General features: G+C 48.6%; 2 protein-coding genes across 9 annotated transcripts in view; one reads left to right on the forward strand and one right to left on the reverse strand.

Moving 5' to 3' along the window:
- Nucleotides 1-409: 409 nt before the first annotated feature.
- Nucleotides 410-11573, reverse strand: NUDT13 (nudix hydrolase 13). Of its 3 annotated transcripts, none has more exons than XM_084209962.1 (9): nucleotides 11457-11573; nucleotides 6142-6248; nucleotides 5168-5307; nucleotides 4568-4675; nucleotides 4091-4197; nucleotides 3129-3254; nucleotides 2804-2915; nucleotides 1494-1648; nucleotides 410-938 (listed from the first exon to the last, which is right to left on the reverse strand). In XM_084209962.1, exons 2-9 carry the CDS (start codon nucleotides 6222-6224, stop codon nucleotides 744-746), a joined length of 1026 nt encoding a protein of 341 aa, XP_084066088.1. In that variant the 5' UTR covers nucleotides 6225-6248; nucleotides 11457-11573; the 3' UTR covers nucleotides 410-743. The 3 variants fall into 3 exon arrangements, with proteins under 3 accessions (XP_084066088.1, XP_084066087.1, XP_084066089.1); XM_084209961.1 differs by lacking the exon at nucleotides 11457-11573 and adding an exon at nucleotides 7698-7773; XM_084209963.1 differs by lacking the exon at nucleotides 11457-11573 and adding an exon at nucleotides 7613-7709.
- The window catches only part of P4HA1 (prolyl 4-hydroxylase subunit alpha 1), a 34097-nt gene continuing 24481 nt past the window's right edge, over nucleotides 6952-16567 (forward strand). For 5 of the 6 annotated variants that reach the window (XR_014616333.1, XM_084209958.1, XM_084209960.1 and 2 more), the window contains exon 1: nucleotides 11942-12001. The gene's annotated coding sequence lies outside the window, so the exon portion shown is untranslated. Of the gene's footprint in view, nucleotides 7042-9752; nucleotides 9892-11941; nucleotides 12002-16567 lie in introns of those variants that run through there. The other variant, XM_084209957.1, reaches the window with a different exon arrangement.

The following is a 16567-nucleotide window of genomic DNA, read 5'->3' on the forward strand; positions in this document are numbered from 1 at the left end:
TCAGACTTTGGCCTCAGGGTAAGAGGCCCTGATCCTTTCAAGATTTTTCTCAGTTCTAAGTGTAGTTCTTGTCGTAGCAGTTCCTGTCACCCTTGCATTAGCTGAGGTCTTCTAAAATGCTTATGTGCAGTCTTGCTCTTCCCCTCTCCACCACCAGATAGCTCTGTTCTCTCTTTCTTGGGACAGAAGAAACTGACTTACCAGTGGGGAAAATGTAGAAGCCCATTTAACATTTACAAAAAAAGAAAATTTAATATTTTATATGAAAACAGAAGATTGAATGGGAAGAGAGAGAAGAAGAGGAGAGCAAACAGGCAGTGGCTTTTCTTCTGGTTTCTGTCAGCTCTCCCATTTCCATGTAAACAGAGACACTGGAAAGTGCCACTGTCCCTTTATTTTTGTTCTGGGAAAAAGGGTGCATTCAATGTCCACCCAAGACAGAAGAAATGGAGGAAAATGGAGCATTGGTGCCATGGGGTCAGTGACAGCTGGTCACAACAAGTTTGATGCTTTGGAACTAGAATTTTATTGTACATTTACTTCAAACCATGGGATCTCAGACGTGATCCACTGTGCATGGGCCTGTCAGACCAGTTCAGAGACCTTTGTAGGTCAGTGTGTCTGAGTGCCATCAGTGTGGTGCTGTCCTCACTCTGGCAGAGCCCTTGCCTCCAAGGGCTTTGGAAGCTTTTCTGTGGAGCTTTGGCAGTTCTGGTGGAATCACAGAGTGGATGAAGCCCTGCCTAAGCTGTCTGGGCAGTCTGCTGCTGAAGCCACTCACGGATCAGCTGGTGAGCAATGGCCTGTTTGGGAGGGAACCAGGGTAAAACACTACCATCATCTTGCTTTGAAGAGTTGGGCCCCCTCTTGAGACCCTCCATAATTTCCTGCAGGCCAAACCAACGGGCTTCTTCCAGCTCCAGGGTGTCCAGATTGATCTGGAAAGAATTCAGAAGGCACCAGTTCCTTAAATCAGCTTTGAATGTGGGCAGTGGTACCTTGCCTGCACAGAGATCCCATTCTGGAATGCCCAGAGTGCTACATCCAAGCCTGAATTAGGCACTGATGCCAGCCCAGGGAAGGATATTTCTATCCACCAGTCCTTTGTTGTGCTGGCTTCCATAGGGAAGCCACAAACCAACCCTGCTCTGTCGTGGCAAAGCAAAGTGGCTGAGCACAGTAATTAACCTGGTGGAATCTGAGTGTTCTATGGCAAATGTGTGAGGGAACCTCCTCTGCAAAGTTCAGAGGGAAAAATCCAGAGGTGTTGAGCTCCGGGCTTGTGTATACAAGTGACCTGAGTGAAATCTGGCACCTTGCAACAGCAGATGATGGGATTGTTTCAAAGTTTCTTCTGCACTTGTATAAAAAGCCAATGGAAAAATCGCATTTACAGAGGGTTTGATGCTCTGCTAACTACATTCTGTGGACTGAAGGAGGTTTTGCTGCCTGAAGCAGGCAGTGGAATAGCTCGGGGAGCCCGGGGCGCTCACCTCAGCCCGCTGGGCTCGCACCAGGGCGTGGCAGGCTATCATTAAGGAGCTGCTGGGCAAGGGCCAGTGCTGGGAAGCCGAATAGCGGAGCGACTCCACCTCCAGCCCCACCTCTTCGGCCACTTCTCGCCGCACGGCCTCCTCCACGTTCTCACCTAGAACCAACCGGAGTTAGGCAAGGGCGGCCCGGCCTCAGGGCAGCGAACCGCGGCGAGGAAAAAGCAGGACACGCTCATTCCCACCCGCAGGAGCTCCAGCTGTGCTGTCCTGGAAACACTTGCTGGCGGGATGCACCATTAAATTCATCAACCTCTGATAAACACAGGCACCAGAGACATTTTTGGCCCCAGCTACATACAGATGGTGGACAGAACAATTCAATTTTAAGCCATTTTCCCTCCTGTAATGAGAAGTCTGTAGTTTTTCTTCTAAGCCAGACCGCATGAGCCACAAAATGGATTTTAAAAGGATCAGGGGTTATAATCCAGCAAGTATAAAGCTCATGTTTGCTATCAGGGACTAGAACAACTGCTAGACACCTATAATTCTCATTCCTTTCAGGTACAAAACAGCTATTTTGAATTCTGTCTGCATGCAAACACTGATCTATTTAGACATAATGTGTTTTTTCCCAGCTATCACAGAATCACACACTGGTTTGGGTCCAAAGGGAATTGAAGGATCATTTAGTTGCAACCCCCTGCTATCAGCATGGACACCTTCTGCTAGACCAGGCTGCTCAAAGGGTCACCCAGCTTGGCCTTGAACACATCTGGGGATGGGGACACATCATCTGTGTGTCCATCCTCCTCTGTGAACAGGGATTTGGCTAATGTCTGTTGCAGTAAGGTAGAAAAATCCTAAAGAAAGGCTTCATAGAATCAAGCCTGCTCTCCTGGGGTCACTGGCTGGCTTTGTCAAAGCCAGCATTTTGCAAGTTCCCATGTGAAAGCAATCCTGGTGTGAGCAGTTCCTTAGCACAACAATCTATTCCTGGGTAAAAAACAACTTGCACTTGTATAGACTCTTTTTACACAAGTCAGAAAAATGAAAACTATCTCTCACAAACAACTTTTCCTGCAGGTACACAGTGGGGGTTTGAGTGAGGGTAACAACTTCTTAATTACCAATAAAGTAATTGGCAAGAAAGCTCCTGACTGACTGGGGTCACACACAAGGTCTGTAAAACTGTATAAAAACGAGTTATGTGAATAAAGAATGGCCTTTTTCCTCCATGAAGAAAATGGAGTCCCGTATGATTTATCCCAATAGATGGCCCAGGGCCACTGTGCTGGATCACAAGCACTCACCGATGTCACAGAAGCCTGACAGAGCCGTGAACATCCCCGGGGGAAACGAGGGCTGTCGGGCCAGGAGACACCGGCTCCCGTCCGACACCAGGGTGATCACCACTGGAGACACCTGCCACGTGCACCACAAAGCAAAACAAGGGCTTCAGGCAAAACAAGTAAGTGCAAATTTTTGCTTTTCCTGGCTGGTTGGGGGTCGCTGGCTGACCACTAAAGACAAAGTACGCAGCTAGGCACAAATCCCTTTTCCTGCTTTCCTCAGGGGTGAGCCAGCAGCGCTGCCCTGCTGTCCCTGTGTCCCTCCCCTGTGCTGCCAAGTGCTCACCTGAGGATAGTAAGTGACTCCACTGGCATGGCAGACACGTTTGCTGCCAGCTGGGTTCTTCTCTGTGGGCTGCCCAGTTTTGCTGCAGTACTGGTGGGAATCGTGCCACCTCAGGAGGGACTGGGCCTGCCAACACAGAGGAGCACAAACTCATTTATATATATATATATATACACACATATATATATACACCTAGGGGGAAGAAATAATTCAGAGCAATCTCCCTGAATAATGCTTTGTGTGCAGTCGTGGGGATAAACTCTGATTATCTTTGGAAGCCTCAGGAAGGTGAATGAAGTATGGGCAGTGCTTTGAAAAGTGGATTCTGTAATCCATGTTTGCTGCTTCTAAATTTGAGTGTTTGGGGGAGGTGGGCAAGTGCTATTGTTTATTGGGACCTAATGGGAGTTGTAGTGGGAGCTGGACTATTTTAAAGAGTCTCCAGCCCTGAATATGTTCTTAAGAAATAGCCCAGGCATCACAAACATTATAGAGCAGGAAAGGAAACACGAGCTATTTCTCCTCATGGGTCAGGACAGCTGATTTTCACACAGAGGCCTTTTCTTAGGCCTTCCAAACACAGGGCACCAGCTTATATGGGAGAGGTTTTAAAAGAGCAGCTCTGAGAGAAGATGTGTGAGTTTGTTTGTGATTCCCAGTTTGCTGATAGTTGTTGAGCTGAGGAAAAACTGGGATTGTTGTGATATAGCACATTTCAGCTAAATGCTATAAATTACTGCAGTCATTTTTAAGTCCCTTTTCTGTTTCTTTCCCTTGCATCTTCCTTTTGGGACTACAAATTTGGGAAAACTGTTGTAATTTATAGTGTGTCTGTATCTAAGCTCCTGAAAGTGTACAGTAGGTACTTCTGCAATATTAGATCATAAAACAATGTGGGAGATGAGGAGAAGGGTTGTTGTTAGAGACCACAGCTCCCTGAAGCAAAAAGCCCTGTCCAATACCGAGGCCAGCAAAGTTGAATCCTTCCCATCCACTACAAAGAGAGCCTTTCGTAGGTCAGTAAATGATCCCTGTAGTTCTGACTCAATGACTGATTTATCCAAGGCTCCTGTTCGAGGGGGAAAAAAAGAGAAAAAAAGAAAATTTGATCTCATAATTTCAGCTATTATTGCTATTATTCCAATTTCATGCCCTTTGCTGTTCCAATATGCAGTTCTGGGAGTTCCCATGGAAGTGAAGCACATCAGGGGAAGCATTCCCAAATGTGAGTGGCCTCCCCCAGCCCACCTTTCCTAACACACACAGGCACGGGAGCAGCAGTGCAGCCCATGACCTGCCATGCTCACAACAGCCCCTACAGGGACCCAACCCAGCCCTCCTTGGCAGGACAGGTTCTCCCAAGGATTAGGGATCTCCTCCATCCCAGTGCATCAAACTGGTGCTGGCAGGGGTGGGAGAGGAAGAGGAGTCATCCCAACCTAAATCCAGCGCGAAGCGCGCCCTGTGCTCGTCCGAACACCCGATCAGCACCGACTTCTCCATCCACTGCTCGGCCTCCTGCAGCTTCTCCAGAATCTGTCTCGTCTCTGAGCATCAGGGAAAGGGGAAGAGAAAGCTGTGATGAAAGCAAAAACATCTCTGGATTTGCTCTCTGGATCTTCAAGGCACAGGCAATCTTGGCTCAAGGCAGAAAGCCCATGTGTGAAAGGGGACCAGACAAGTGATCCCACACAGGTAGAAACCTAAAATCTGGCTTTGCTCCTAAGTAGGAATTTTAGATCATATCAGGCTAAAGGTCCCAATATTGTACTGCCTGGGAAGCAGCCGTCCATTGGTTTTGTCCTGCACCAGCCAATAGCTTTCTCTCAAAGAAAACTTCTCCTACATTGCACCAAAAATATGTTTGTCAGTAAGACCTTGTTTGTTTTCCTGCCAGCTCTCTCTTCAAAAGGCACAGTTCCAAATGTTTAAGCCTGATCACCTCAGAATAGATCAGGTTGATACCATTTGTGTGTCTGTGTTTCATTTCAGCTGTGTGATCCACCAGGTGTTTCTGGATGCACTGATTTCTTTCTTACCTGCTGCACTGAGCTGTGGTACCAAATATTTCTTCCCAACTTTCTGCAGGAAGGGGGAGAGATTGTGAAAGAGGTAGAAAGTTCCTGAGGTCTGAGCTTGTCTACAAAGGCTGTCATCTTCCTTTAATTGATTTAAGTATCTGCAGTGAGAAAATGATTGGGAAGATGAATTGAAGATCGTGTTGAGATTCTTGCTTTTTTGGAGGCCTTTATTTTGCACAGAGCGGCGGGGCTGAATGGGCAGATCAGATTTAAGGTATTCCATGTGCTTGGAGATTTTTGACAGCTGAGTCACTTTTTGGTGGACTGCAGCCTCTAGTGAACTTTGTGAGGCAGAAAATACTGCACTTCTTACTCATCACAAGTTTGGATATGCAAGAAGATCAGTAACCCAGTCTCTCAATCCAAAAGGTCTGCTGTAAAGGCTGCAGGAAACCTTGATCTTCCCTTACACACCCCAATCCCTCCCAGCTCTGAATATTCTGTGAATTTGGATGGCTCCAAATGCTGTTTTGCTGATGTTGAATCTGGTTCCCATCAGGCTACATGTGTTATGTTGTATCTGTCACACTGATGTGAGGGGTAAAAACCAAGTCTGAGGGCACAGCTGGCTAGAGCTGAGTTAGGAAAAAAAAAATCATTGGAAAAAGGGTGTCAGCATATTCTCCTTCCAGGCTGTTTGAAGCAGTATTTAAAAAGAGGTGAGCAGCACCACTTCAAGTCTTCCTGGTATTGTAGAGCCCTCTAGGCAGAACAGGCAATCATTAACAGAGCTTCAGCCTGAGAGAAGCAGTTCTTAGCAATGGTGAAGGGAGCCCAGAGGCCTTGGCTGTTACCCTTCACAGAGCTCACAAAGCATTTATTTCTGTGTGATGGCTGAACTGGTAAAGGATTAACCCCCGGGTCAGGGTGAGGTAGGGCTGCTTGTGCCAAGCTCTGGCCTCCCAGTACTCAGGAATCAGATGAGAACTTACCTCATTTTTCTCACATAGGTGGAATGCAACCTGCAGGCGAGGGAGGAAACTCTCCTGTGTAGTGCTTGATACGCTGCAGCCATAACCAACACTTAGAGCTGGTGCCTCTACCAAAAAAAAAAAAAAAAAAAATGTAATGCAGCAGCCCTGCAAGGTTAAGTTTGATTTAAGAGGTGCAATAACCCTCTCACAGCATCTGCAAAATCTGCTTTCTAAAATGATCACTTCCATCACACATCAAACTCCATTTCAGGCCAGTTTTAAGATTACTTAAAGATACCTCAGTTTGTTTTCATCTCTGAGTGTACACAGCTCTTACAGAACTTGCTTATAAGAATAGATTAGACCTTCCTCTCCCAAATCCCTGTGTCCCTGGGGAAAAGGGCACAGAAGGTGACTGCTCTTTTGCTGGTTTCCTACACAGTTGTAATGGCCTCGATCCAACCACACATCCTATTGCAGCACACAGTGGATCTGTGGGAAAGGCACTGGTGCCAGGAGAGAGTGAAAGACAAAATACCAGCTGTGGAAGAGAATTCCCTGAGCTAGACAGGGGACAGCAGTTGCAGCTGAGTGGGATCACCTCCAGCTACGAACACTTTTTGTGCCAAAGAATCCCACCATGTTTTCAGCCCAGGCTGAACGCCTGACCTTGGCTTCAGCATGTCAAAAATAGCCAGAGACCTAAGACAGAAGGGAATTGTGGTGCACAATCCCTGGTGATCACTGAGAACATTGCACTCTGCAGCCATAGAACACAACACCCTTATGGAGCAAGTCACGTTTGCTTTGTTACGGACACATGGGCAGCGCCGGGAAGAGTCTGAGAACTCAGCATAGGTCAGTGGTGGGAGCCTGAGAGGTGCCAGGAAGAGTCTGAGAGCTCTTCCTTCAGCACAGGTCAGTGCCGGCAGCCCGAGAGGTGCCAGGAAGAGTCTGAGAGCTCTTCCTTCAGCACAGGTCAGTGCCGGCAGCCCGAGAGGTGCCAGGAAGAGTCTGAGAGCTCTTCCTTCAGCACAGGTCAGTGGTGGCAGCCCGAGAGGTGCCTCAGCACAGGTTTCTATTTGCACGTGGAGACTTTGCCTTGTGGCTCTGGACATCTCTGCCCCAGATCCCCCTGACTGGGACGATCCCTTGGGGAAGGCAGTGGGAGCTGGGCACGCTGGTGCAGACACCTGTGAGCACGGTGACTGCCACACAGACCGTGTCACAGAGGGTTTGGAGGGGTGACAGCCCTGTGTGCGTGTGTGTGTCGCTCCACCCCCGCGTCTCAGCCCGGCGTGCGAACTTGCCGGCGCTGAAGCCGGAGCGCCGCCCTTGCCCCGGAACGAGCGGCAGCGCTGTCACCGGCGGGGACAAAGGAAGAGTTTGTGCCCGACCTGAGCGCGACGTTTAACCCCTGTCTCCCCAAGAACCACCGCGCCACGCTTTGGCTGAGACCACGAAAACTCCCAGACAGCAAAGTTTCCACCTCCAGAGGCTGTCCCGAGCTTTGGAGAACCCCAGCGAGGCAGGAGCGGGGTCGGGCCGCCCTTCCCGGTGCGTTCCCCACTTACTGCGCCCTGCGCGGATCCCGGCTGGACCCAGGTCAGCTGCGGATCCCGGCCGGCACCTCCGCTGCGCTCCAGCCGCTCTTCCCGCACCGGGAGCGCTGGGAATTGTAGTTCTGCACAGGCTGCAGCTTGTTCCTGTTCCTTACTTTCTCTTTTCTCCTTTTCCTTTTTTCCCCACCCCAAGCTTCTCTGGGTTTTGTATCCCCAGCACGGGAGCGTTGTTTAAAGGACCACACGTCCTCGAATAGGAAAAGTTGCCAAAAATCACACGGGGCACCATTTGTGATCATTTGTGGGGAGATTTTGGAAGGAGTTTGAGATGGGGGGGGGGGTTGGAGTTATTTTTGGTCATGTGGTTTATTTTTTAAAATTTTTTTTATGTAGGAAGGGTGAGTTTGGTTTTTGTTGTTATGGTATGGTTTAGAAGGTTACAAGATTTTTAGTTATAAGACTTCTTAAGGATAAAATATCCTTAATAAGGATATTTATGTTTTTTACTTAACCTTTAAATATTATGTTTTATGGATTTATGTTATAGTGTACACTTTTTTAGTTAATTATGTTATGACACATAAACTTATAATATTGTATTTTATTTTTTTATTTTTGTAGGGGTTTTAAAAAATCTTAAACTTTAAAACTCCAAGCTTTTTTTTTTACTTAGCTTAGCGTGTTTTTGTTTTAAACTATAGATCTACATTTTTGCTTTTAGCACTTAAGTTTGGAAGTTTTTTCCAAGGTCTCAGATCAAATCCTGTGTTTAATTTTAAGCTTTGGTTTACAGGCTCAAAGTTTTGAGGGTTCCTTGCATTTCAGATTTCAACAGCTGGATATATCCAAAGGCTGGAGCTGTTCAGTGCTCCAGCACCCAAATACCCACAGCTGGATTTGAACAGCTCTGATCAGAGAGCACCCTGTGCCAGGGCACGTCAGAATAATGACAAATCACTTTCATTCCTTTGCAATCCAACAGATTCCTCTCGTATTGAAAACATTATTCTGGGTTGGAGCCTACCTGACTATATTTAGCACAAAGAGAATTTTATAAACATACAAAAAGTAAATGTTTTCAGGGCAGGCTGTTGCTTTTTGGTCATGAATTGAGCTGTTCTAATCGAGAATTCACGTCATGTAATCTGAGAGCATAGCTTGTAAAAATAATAAACAGAATATCCAGGGAAATAGTGCTCTCGTTACCAGAGTTACTTACAAGTTTAGCTTTAATTATGCTTGACTGCTATTTTTATGCTTCCTGAAATAGAGCAAGCTCAGTGTTATTAATCCAGGGAGCTAATTGGATTAATGGACAAAACACATCTTCCCTTAATAAGATAAAGGATTGAAATATAATCTCTAAGGGAAGTATCCACCCTGCTGTTAAAACAAACTAACAGATTTATTGACCCTAAGTGCCCCCAGATATGGATCTTGCAAGAAGAACTGGCTGTAGAGGGAAGCAGCTGGGGGGGATGCTTGGGACATCAAATCTTGGGCCAGCCTCTCCAGCTGGTTCAGCCCAGAGCAGCCAGGTGCTGGTGAGTGCACCCTGTCACAGGAAGGACTAAAAGTCAGGGCACCACGGCAGGGCAGTGCTCTGGCCTCCCCTTGTTAGGTGCAGCTCAAACCCCCATGGGTTGGATTAGCCCAGTCATGCCCACCTGTGTGCCATGGGAAGATAAGCAATGAGATTAGAGTCTGCACTTGTGCTGGTCTGACCTGGGGCAAGCCAAGCAATCTGTGAGAGATCCCTTGTGCCTCCTCCCCCAGGGTTCACACCCCAATTGCCCTGTTAGATATTCCTGCAGCATGTCAGCAAGGGGGATGATTTCAAAACAGAGGCTTGCTTGTCACTTAATCATTTAATTCAAAGAGCACAAATACCAGCTGTTGGTTTGGCACTTGAGTTGTTTCTCTGTAAGCATTTTTGGGGCTCCAAGCTGAGCGAGTTGCATCTGTAAACTGTTTATATCAGTCTCTTGCAGACATTGTGCTGGGAGCATTTCTGGGAGTGAGGTGAGAGCCTGGACACACAAATGCATCTCTGACAGCTTTCTGCAGCTTACCAATTCCAGCTTTGGCAGGGCCCCAGAGGAAGTGAATCCCAGAAACTCTCCTGATGCAGTAAGAGCAAACCAAATAAGCAGGCAAAGAGGACACAGGCAGTAGGAACATCATCTTTTACATGGACAAGATCAAGGTAAATCTGTGTTGCTAAAATTATTATTTTTTCTTAAGTCTATTATATCTAATCTTAAATCTATTATATCTAAAAATCTATATTATTTTTCTTAAACTTTCTATTGTAAAATACTCACGTTGGGGTAAAGAGTTGGTAAAAGATTTTTTCCAAGCCATAAAAGCAGCTGGAAAATGCAATTCCAGGCTAATAATGGTTATACTACTAATCTTGCTTTTTCTTTCTGTTTTGTGCCTCTCCAGTTGCCCCCAATAAACAGAAATAAGCATTAGAATTGCTAACAGCTGGCCCTTGTAAAACAACTGTTAATTGCCTTAAATACATGGAACCAGCAAATTCACATCCAAAACTTGTGGTTAAGCCACAAGGAACTTTTTTGAAAAGAAAACAAAAATCCTTTTTTTAGGACAAGCTTAGGGAAAGACAAACCACTTCTTTAAAGAGAAAGCTAATGAGTAGCCTTCCCCCCTATCATTAAATTTTAGATGCAAACCACCCAAATCTGTCTTTTCTCTGAAGTTAGAATCGTGTCTGTTATCTATATGATGGACCTTTTAATCAACTGGGCCTTTTGAGCTAATGTGGATTGATATAAATATGACTCAGCAACCTCATTAATCAAATCTAACGAGCTGGAGCCTTCAGCCCCATCCTGATGGATTTGTTGGTGTCCCCCACTGCCTGCCTCACTTCCTAAAAATACCTGGAGAGTGCAAAAGAGGATGAGAAAGCAGCAGACCTTGCTTGAAGAAATCTGCCTGTGCCTCTCCAGCGTGTGAGGTTTTGCCAAATCTCTAGAAGCTGCTGTTAAATCTCTGGCTAGATGTTAGGGACTCTTTGGATAATGGGGCTTTAGCTGGATGCCTCAGCTTGGATAACATTCCAGAGTTTCCTGCTAGTTGTAGGAGTTGTATTTCTGTTGGAAGGCGACCAGAATGAGAGGAAGGGAAGGCTTATTTTTTTTGATGGATAGTTCCACTGAAAACTGGCCTTCTTCCTGCTCTGCTGTCAGCTGTGTGGACACATCTGTGTCCACAGCTGGACAAGAAACGACTACATCACCTCATGCCCTTGTTTGTTTCTCCTGTGAGACACGCTGCATCTCAGCACCCCCCAAAATGGGACAAAACACCCGAGGTTGTGTCCCTTCGGGTGGGAGCTGAGGTGACAGTCTGGGTACAGGCAGAACTCTCAGCTGTGGATCACGCTGCAGCCTCCAGGTCCCTCTTCTGGATGAGGTGGTTTTAAGGCACTCACCCTGCTAAAAATGTGGTTTTTTTTGGGGGGGGGATTTGGCTCTGTTATACCTTTGCCAACTCTCTGTTGCTGTTGTGAAAGATTTCCAGCTGGGAGTGACCACCAATTGAAAGGGTAAGATGTAAGGCTGGCTGTGCTAGTGTGGAGGTGATCCTTTCCTTGAAACCCTCATCTAAAGAGACAGGGAAAAATGCTTAGGAATGTCCCTGATTCCAACTGAATCGCAGGAATGAGCAACCAACCAGTTTATTTATGAAACCCCAGAAAGCAAAGAGGAGGCAGCATCGATCTCTCCGAGCAAGACTCACCCAAGCAGCTTTTTAAAGTGCCTGAGAGGGTTCAGAGCGCTGCAACACAGCCCTCGCAGGCTGCGCTCGATGATCCCGGACTCTTTTCCAGCCTGATTGATTCCGTAAAGCTCAGCCCAGCTGCCCTGGCAGCAAGGTGCGGTACCGGCGTTCTGGGCCTTTTCTGGCAACTTTTACTCCAAAAACACCGCTTCGGCTCGGTGCTTCCCGCACTCCTTGTCCCGGGGGCTGTTCCCAGCTCGCAGCCCGATCCCCGGGCCGGTGGCGGTACCGGCGGGGCGATCCCACGTGTGCGCTGTCCCGGGCCGGCCGGACCCAAGTGGAGACGCGGCCGTGGCGGCGGCGCATGCGCGGTGCGGCGCTCGCCGCTGTGACCGGGCTCACGTAGCGCGCGGGCCGCGCCGCTCGGGGGGCGTGGCCTAAGGGGGCGTGGCCGGGCTCGGCTATAAGAGGCGCGGCGGGGCCGGGCGCGCTCAGTGGGTGAAGCCCCTAGGCTGAGCGCGGAGCTCCGGTGCCGCCCCCGCCCAGCCGCCCCCCGTGCTCAGGTGAGGCCCGGCCGCCCCGTCCCGCCGGCCGTGAGGGTGCCCGGGCGGGTGGGTTGGGGAGAAGGCAGCCGCGGGGCTGGGCGGCTGCGGCGCGGGCGGCGGTGGGTGGGGGCGATACGTGGCAGCGCTCCGCCGCCCCTCAGCTTCCCCGTAGCCAGGGGCCGGTGTCCCGGAGCTGCCGGCCGGGGTTGCCGGCCCTTACGTAACGGGAGCCGGCAGCCTCCGGAGGGGGGCGGGAGGGCGCCGGCGCGCCGGCTTCCCCGCGGCTGGCAGACTAAACACAGCCGCCGCCTCCCTCTCCTCCTCCTCCTCCTCTAGGAGCTGGGAGTTGTCCCCTCGGCCGGGTCGGGTCCGCTGCCCTCCGGTGCCGCACGTGCGCTCCCGCCCCGCTCGGTGGCCCCGCAGCTGGAGCGCCTTGGCCGCGGGAGCTGCGAGCGCATGGCTCGGTGCTGGGGAGGGATGGAAAGTTACTCGGCGTGAGCTGTGTGCGGGGATTGCGCCCTGGGGAACGCGGCTTGCCTTGGTTTCCCTCGCCGCTGCTTTGGGTTGGGCTCAGCCAACGTGGAATTTTGCATCTGCCTTTGTAGTAAGCGATGCCGTTCCGTTTTGATAGGATCCAGCCTGACTGGCAGGAGAAACTCTGGAGCCTTCAGCATGCTGGAGAATACAATAAAAATATGATAAATAATAGAATAAAATATAAAAATGCCACACGTTCTTAGACTAAATCCTCTAATTTGCCTGAAAAGCTGGCTGCTCCTATAGAGAAGATCCTTCAGTATTGCCCAGCGTTCAGTTTCACGTCTTTTCTTTTGCTGGTTTCAGAAAGAGGCGAATGCAGAGTGCTGAAGTGTTCACTCACAAGTAAAGGTTTAGCGCTCGAGGTTTTAGTGAATGAAAGGCATTTATTTACTTGGTTACAACGAGTGAATCAATGCAGCTCCCCACAGCGCCGGGGGCTGTTGGCTCGGGATGCAGACGGTGCTCTGCCAGGGGCGGAGAGCAGAGGTAACGAGTTCTCGGCTTGTCTGGGAAGCAGAGGCTGGCCTTTGGGGACAGGGATGTTCCCTGTCCCACTGCCCTGCACCTCGGACCTTTGCTGCATTCATTTTAATGCCTTGGACCAAACTGATTTGACCTGGAGCACCCTGCACTGCTTCTCAAGTATGTGCTGACACAACCAGTACTGATTAACTTTCTTATTCTTTGTTTTCCTCCCCGAGCCAGCTCTCTGACCTGTGCACATTTAAATGCTGTTCCATAATGAATGGCTTTAAAATCTAGCATTTAAAGCTGTGATTTTTGGGGCTTGCACGTAGATTGCAAAGTGCCCAGTGCAGTTTGGCAAACTGAAATGACAGGTTGTGAGTTACACTTTGGAAGGGGTGAGGATAAGCCCAGGTTCATAGCAGGAGAGCCCATGCCTTCATGCTGAGGTTGATACAGATAAGGAAATATTTTTTTTCTTTAAAAGAATACACTCTGTCGAAGAACCCAAGTGATCATTGATGTTGTCCTGCTTTCTTTAGAATTCCTTGAATGTCCAGGTTGCAAGAGACCTCCAAGACCATAAAGTCCAACCCAGCCCCAACACCTCAACTCAACCCTGGCACCCAGTGCCACATCCAGTCTGTTTTTAGACTCACCCAGGGATGGTGACTCCACCACATTTCTGGGCAGACCATTCCAGTACTTTATCACTCTTTATGTAAAAAAAATATCCAACCTATATTTCCCTTGGTGCAGCTTGAGGCTGTGTCCTCTGGTTCTGTCAGTGCTGCCTGGAGAAAGAGACCAACCCCACCTGAGCACAGCCACCTTTCAGGGAGTTGCAGAGAGTGATAAAGTCACCCCTGAGTCTCCTTTTCTTCAGGCTAAACACCCCCAGCCCTCTCAATCACTTTAATATCTGAAAACGTTCCTGGATATTTCTGTATTTGCTCAGCTAATCCTTGAGCAGAAGGATAGCCTCCTGCCTGGTGTGTCTAATGAAATGATTGCTCTTTTCCATCCCCAGTGTTTGTTGTCTTGGCCTGGAAAGCTCAAACAGGTGGGCCCTGAGGGCTGTGTCCATTCCACCTTCTGGAGGAAACCAAGGCAAAACTCACTTCAGTTCCCTGTGTATAAATCTCTGTACAAACACAGCTGCTCTGTATTCAGCCATGAATGTTGTCTTCAACTTGGGAGTAAATGATAGGTAGAACACCCTACTTGACTTTGAAATTGATTCTCATCTCTTACTATGTTATGTTTTTCATATATATATGAAATATTGTAACTTTGTCATTACAAGATGCCTAAAGTGCACCTTTTGGTAGCAGCAATGGTAGAAAATCTTTCTTCTCTCACTGCTTGGATCTTAATTTTAAAGCAGCCTTTGAACATGCTAGAGGACTTGGGAACTGGATTCTGGTGCTTCTGTCCTGTGAGACCTTTAAGCAATGATGGCAGCTAAATGTTCTTAGTACTTATTTTGGGAAAGTTCTTTCCTTTTCAGTAGTATTTTTGGTCACAGTGTGTCATGAGGCTGTAACTTGGGTTGTCCTTGAGACAGGAGAGGTAAGGGCAGTGAGCAGCTATCACTTCTGGCTCCATCTTCTCCTAAGCTCAGCTTAACTGGTCAAGGGGTTTTATTATTATCTTTACATACAGTGGGGTCCAGTAAGGATTGTGAGAATGGGCCCATCTTTTAATCAGAAGTTGTGGATCTTGGTGATAGAGTTCTGTCTCCTGGCCCTGCAGTGGACTTCACCTCAAGCAGGCCAGTTACTTCTTACCTAAATGAAGAAGCTGGTTTGGAGCTGAGTCAGAGCCATTCCACGTTGAAGTAGACCCTCAGTTTCCAGTTTTTATCCTGTTTTCTCAGTCCTGGTGAGCACCTGGGAGCTTGGAGCTGGCAGTGAGGAGACTTGGCTGATGAGCATCTTCAGTCTTTGGTCCCTGAGCAGGGGGCCCGACTGTGATGAGGTTTTGTCACGTGTCACTCTGCAGCTGTCTGTGCTTGTCTGCTTGCATCTTTCTACTTGTACAGCAGAGCTGGACTCTGGGAAGTCCCCAAAAAACCCCTCTAAGTTAGATCAGTTGGAATGGTGGTGTTGAAATTTGTTGAGTGCTCAGAGAATGTGCTGCTCTTGGCAGTGCCATTGCTCTGCTTGCTGCTTTGTTTCCCTTCTAGCCATGTGTTTGTTTGCTCTTTGCTGTCCCCCCCCTCCCTTCCCCTGCTGGTGTTTTGCTGTTTCAGAGCTCAGTCAGTGCTCGTTCCCAGGGGAGGCAGGGAGCTCCTGTGTTGGAGCTGTCAGCTGCACTCCCACTTCCCTGTGTGGGCAGAGATCCCCTCCTCCCCGAGATGCTCAATTGCCATTTTTGTGGGACATGGCTGAGGAGGAGGGCGAGACTGACAGGAGTAATGGAGAGAGGATTTTCATCTTGTTTTACTTCATGTCACCAATGGGAAGAAATTAAAGCCTACTTACTTGGCAGCCTGTGAGTCTGGGAGATTTCCAGTGTCTATACGAGCTGAGCTGTGTTTTCTTTGATTTGGGAACCTGTGGCTGGTCCTGCTGCAGTGGTTGGAAAGCTCTGCTCCTTCTGAAATTCTTCCAAGAATGGGAGATCCAGTTCCTCTGGGCAGCCTCTTGTAGTGCCTAAGTGTGAGAAACTTTGTGTTTGTACCTCCTTGGAATTGCTCTGGTTGCATTTTGTGGCTGTTGCCAGTCGCTCCTGCTGTGTGCCTGTGGAGATAAGGAGGTGGGAATAAGGGTTGCAACAGTGTTTGCAGAAGCCTGGTACTAGAGCAGGCTGCAAAGGCAGCTGGAGAAGAGGAAAACCGAGATGGAACACTGTCACTAAGAGCAGTAGGTGGAGAGGAAACATGGTTTTCTTCACCTTTTCGGTGATTCTGTTTATTGGTTTCTTTGTGGTTTTAAAAAGTTTCATCTTGATTAATACAGCAAGAAAGGAAACTTTCTGAAGCGTCTCTCTTGTGTTTCACTGATTGCAGCAAACAAATAGCTCAGTGCATTCCCAGTGCTGATAAAATTGGCAAATATTTACGATGTAGTAAAGCTGTTTGTGCTTTGTCACCGATTCACAGATGTGTTGGCTCGGGTGCTGAATGAGCAGGAGGCACTTGGCTTGCTGCAGGGTGAAACAGGAGCTGAGTGGTGTTTTCAGTAAGGAGGGAGGTGGGCATCAGTGGGTTTTTGTTAGGCATGTTTGAAACAGCCTGATGGCTGCCTGTGGGGAGGGAGAGGTGAGGAATGCTGCTGTGGACAGCAGGGCTGCTTTAGAGCATTGGTGAGGGGGAAAGAGGCACTCCAGGAGGCTTCTCTGTCCAGATTCTCACTTTCACAGGCAGAAGGCGAGCTGTAATGTGTGCCAGAATGCATCAGCCCTTCAGCTGTGGTCAGGCAGATTTTGGGTGCTTTACAAGAGCTGGAGGCTGTGCTGCTTTTCTGGGCTCGTGTGCATTTCCTGCTGTGGCTGTTGGTGCCAGTGGGGCTGTGCTGGTCCTGTCCCACAGGCAGGCAGGCCCCAGAGGAAATCCAACCCCCAGTGCCTCCCCTC

Source organism: Fringilla coelebs, assembly GCF_963513975.1.
Source record: "Fringilla coelebs genome assembly, chromosome: 8".
In the NCBI taxonomy this organism is placed as follows: Eukaryota; Metazoa; Chordata; class Aves; order Passeriformes; family Fringillidae; genus Fringilla; species Fringilla coelebs.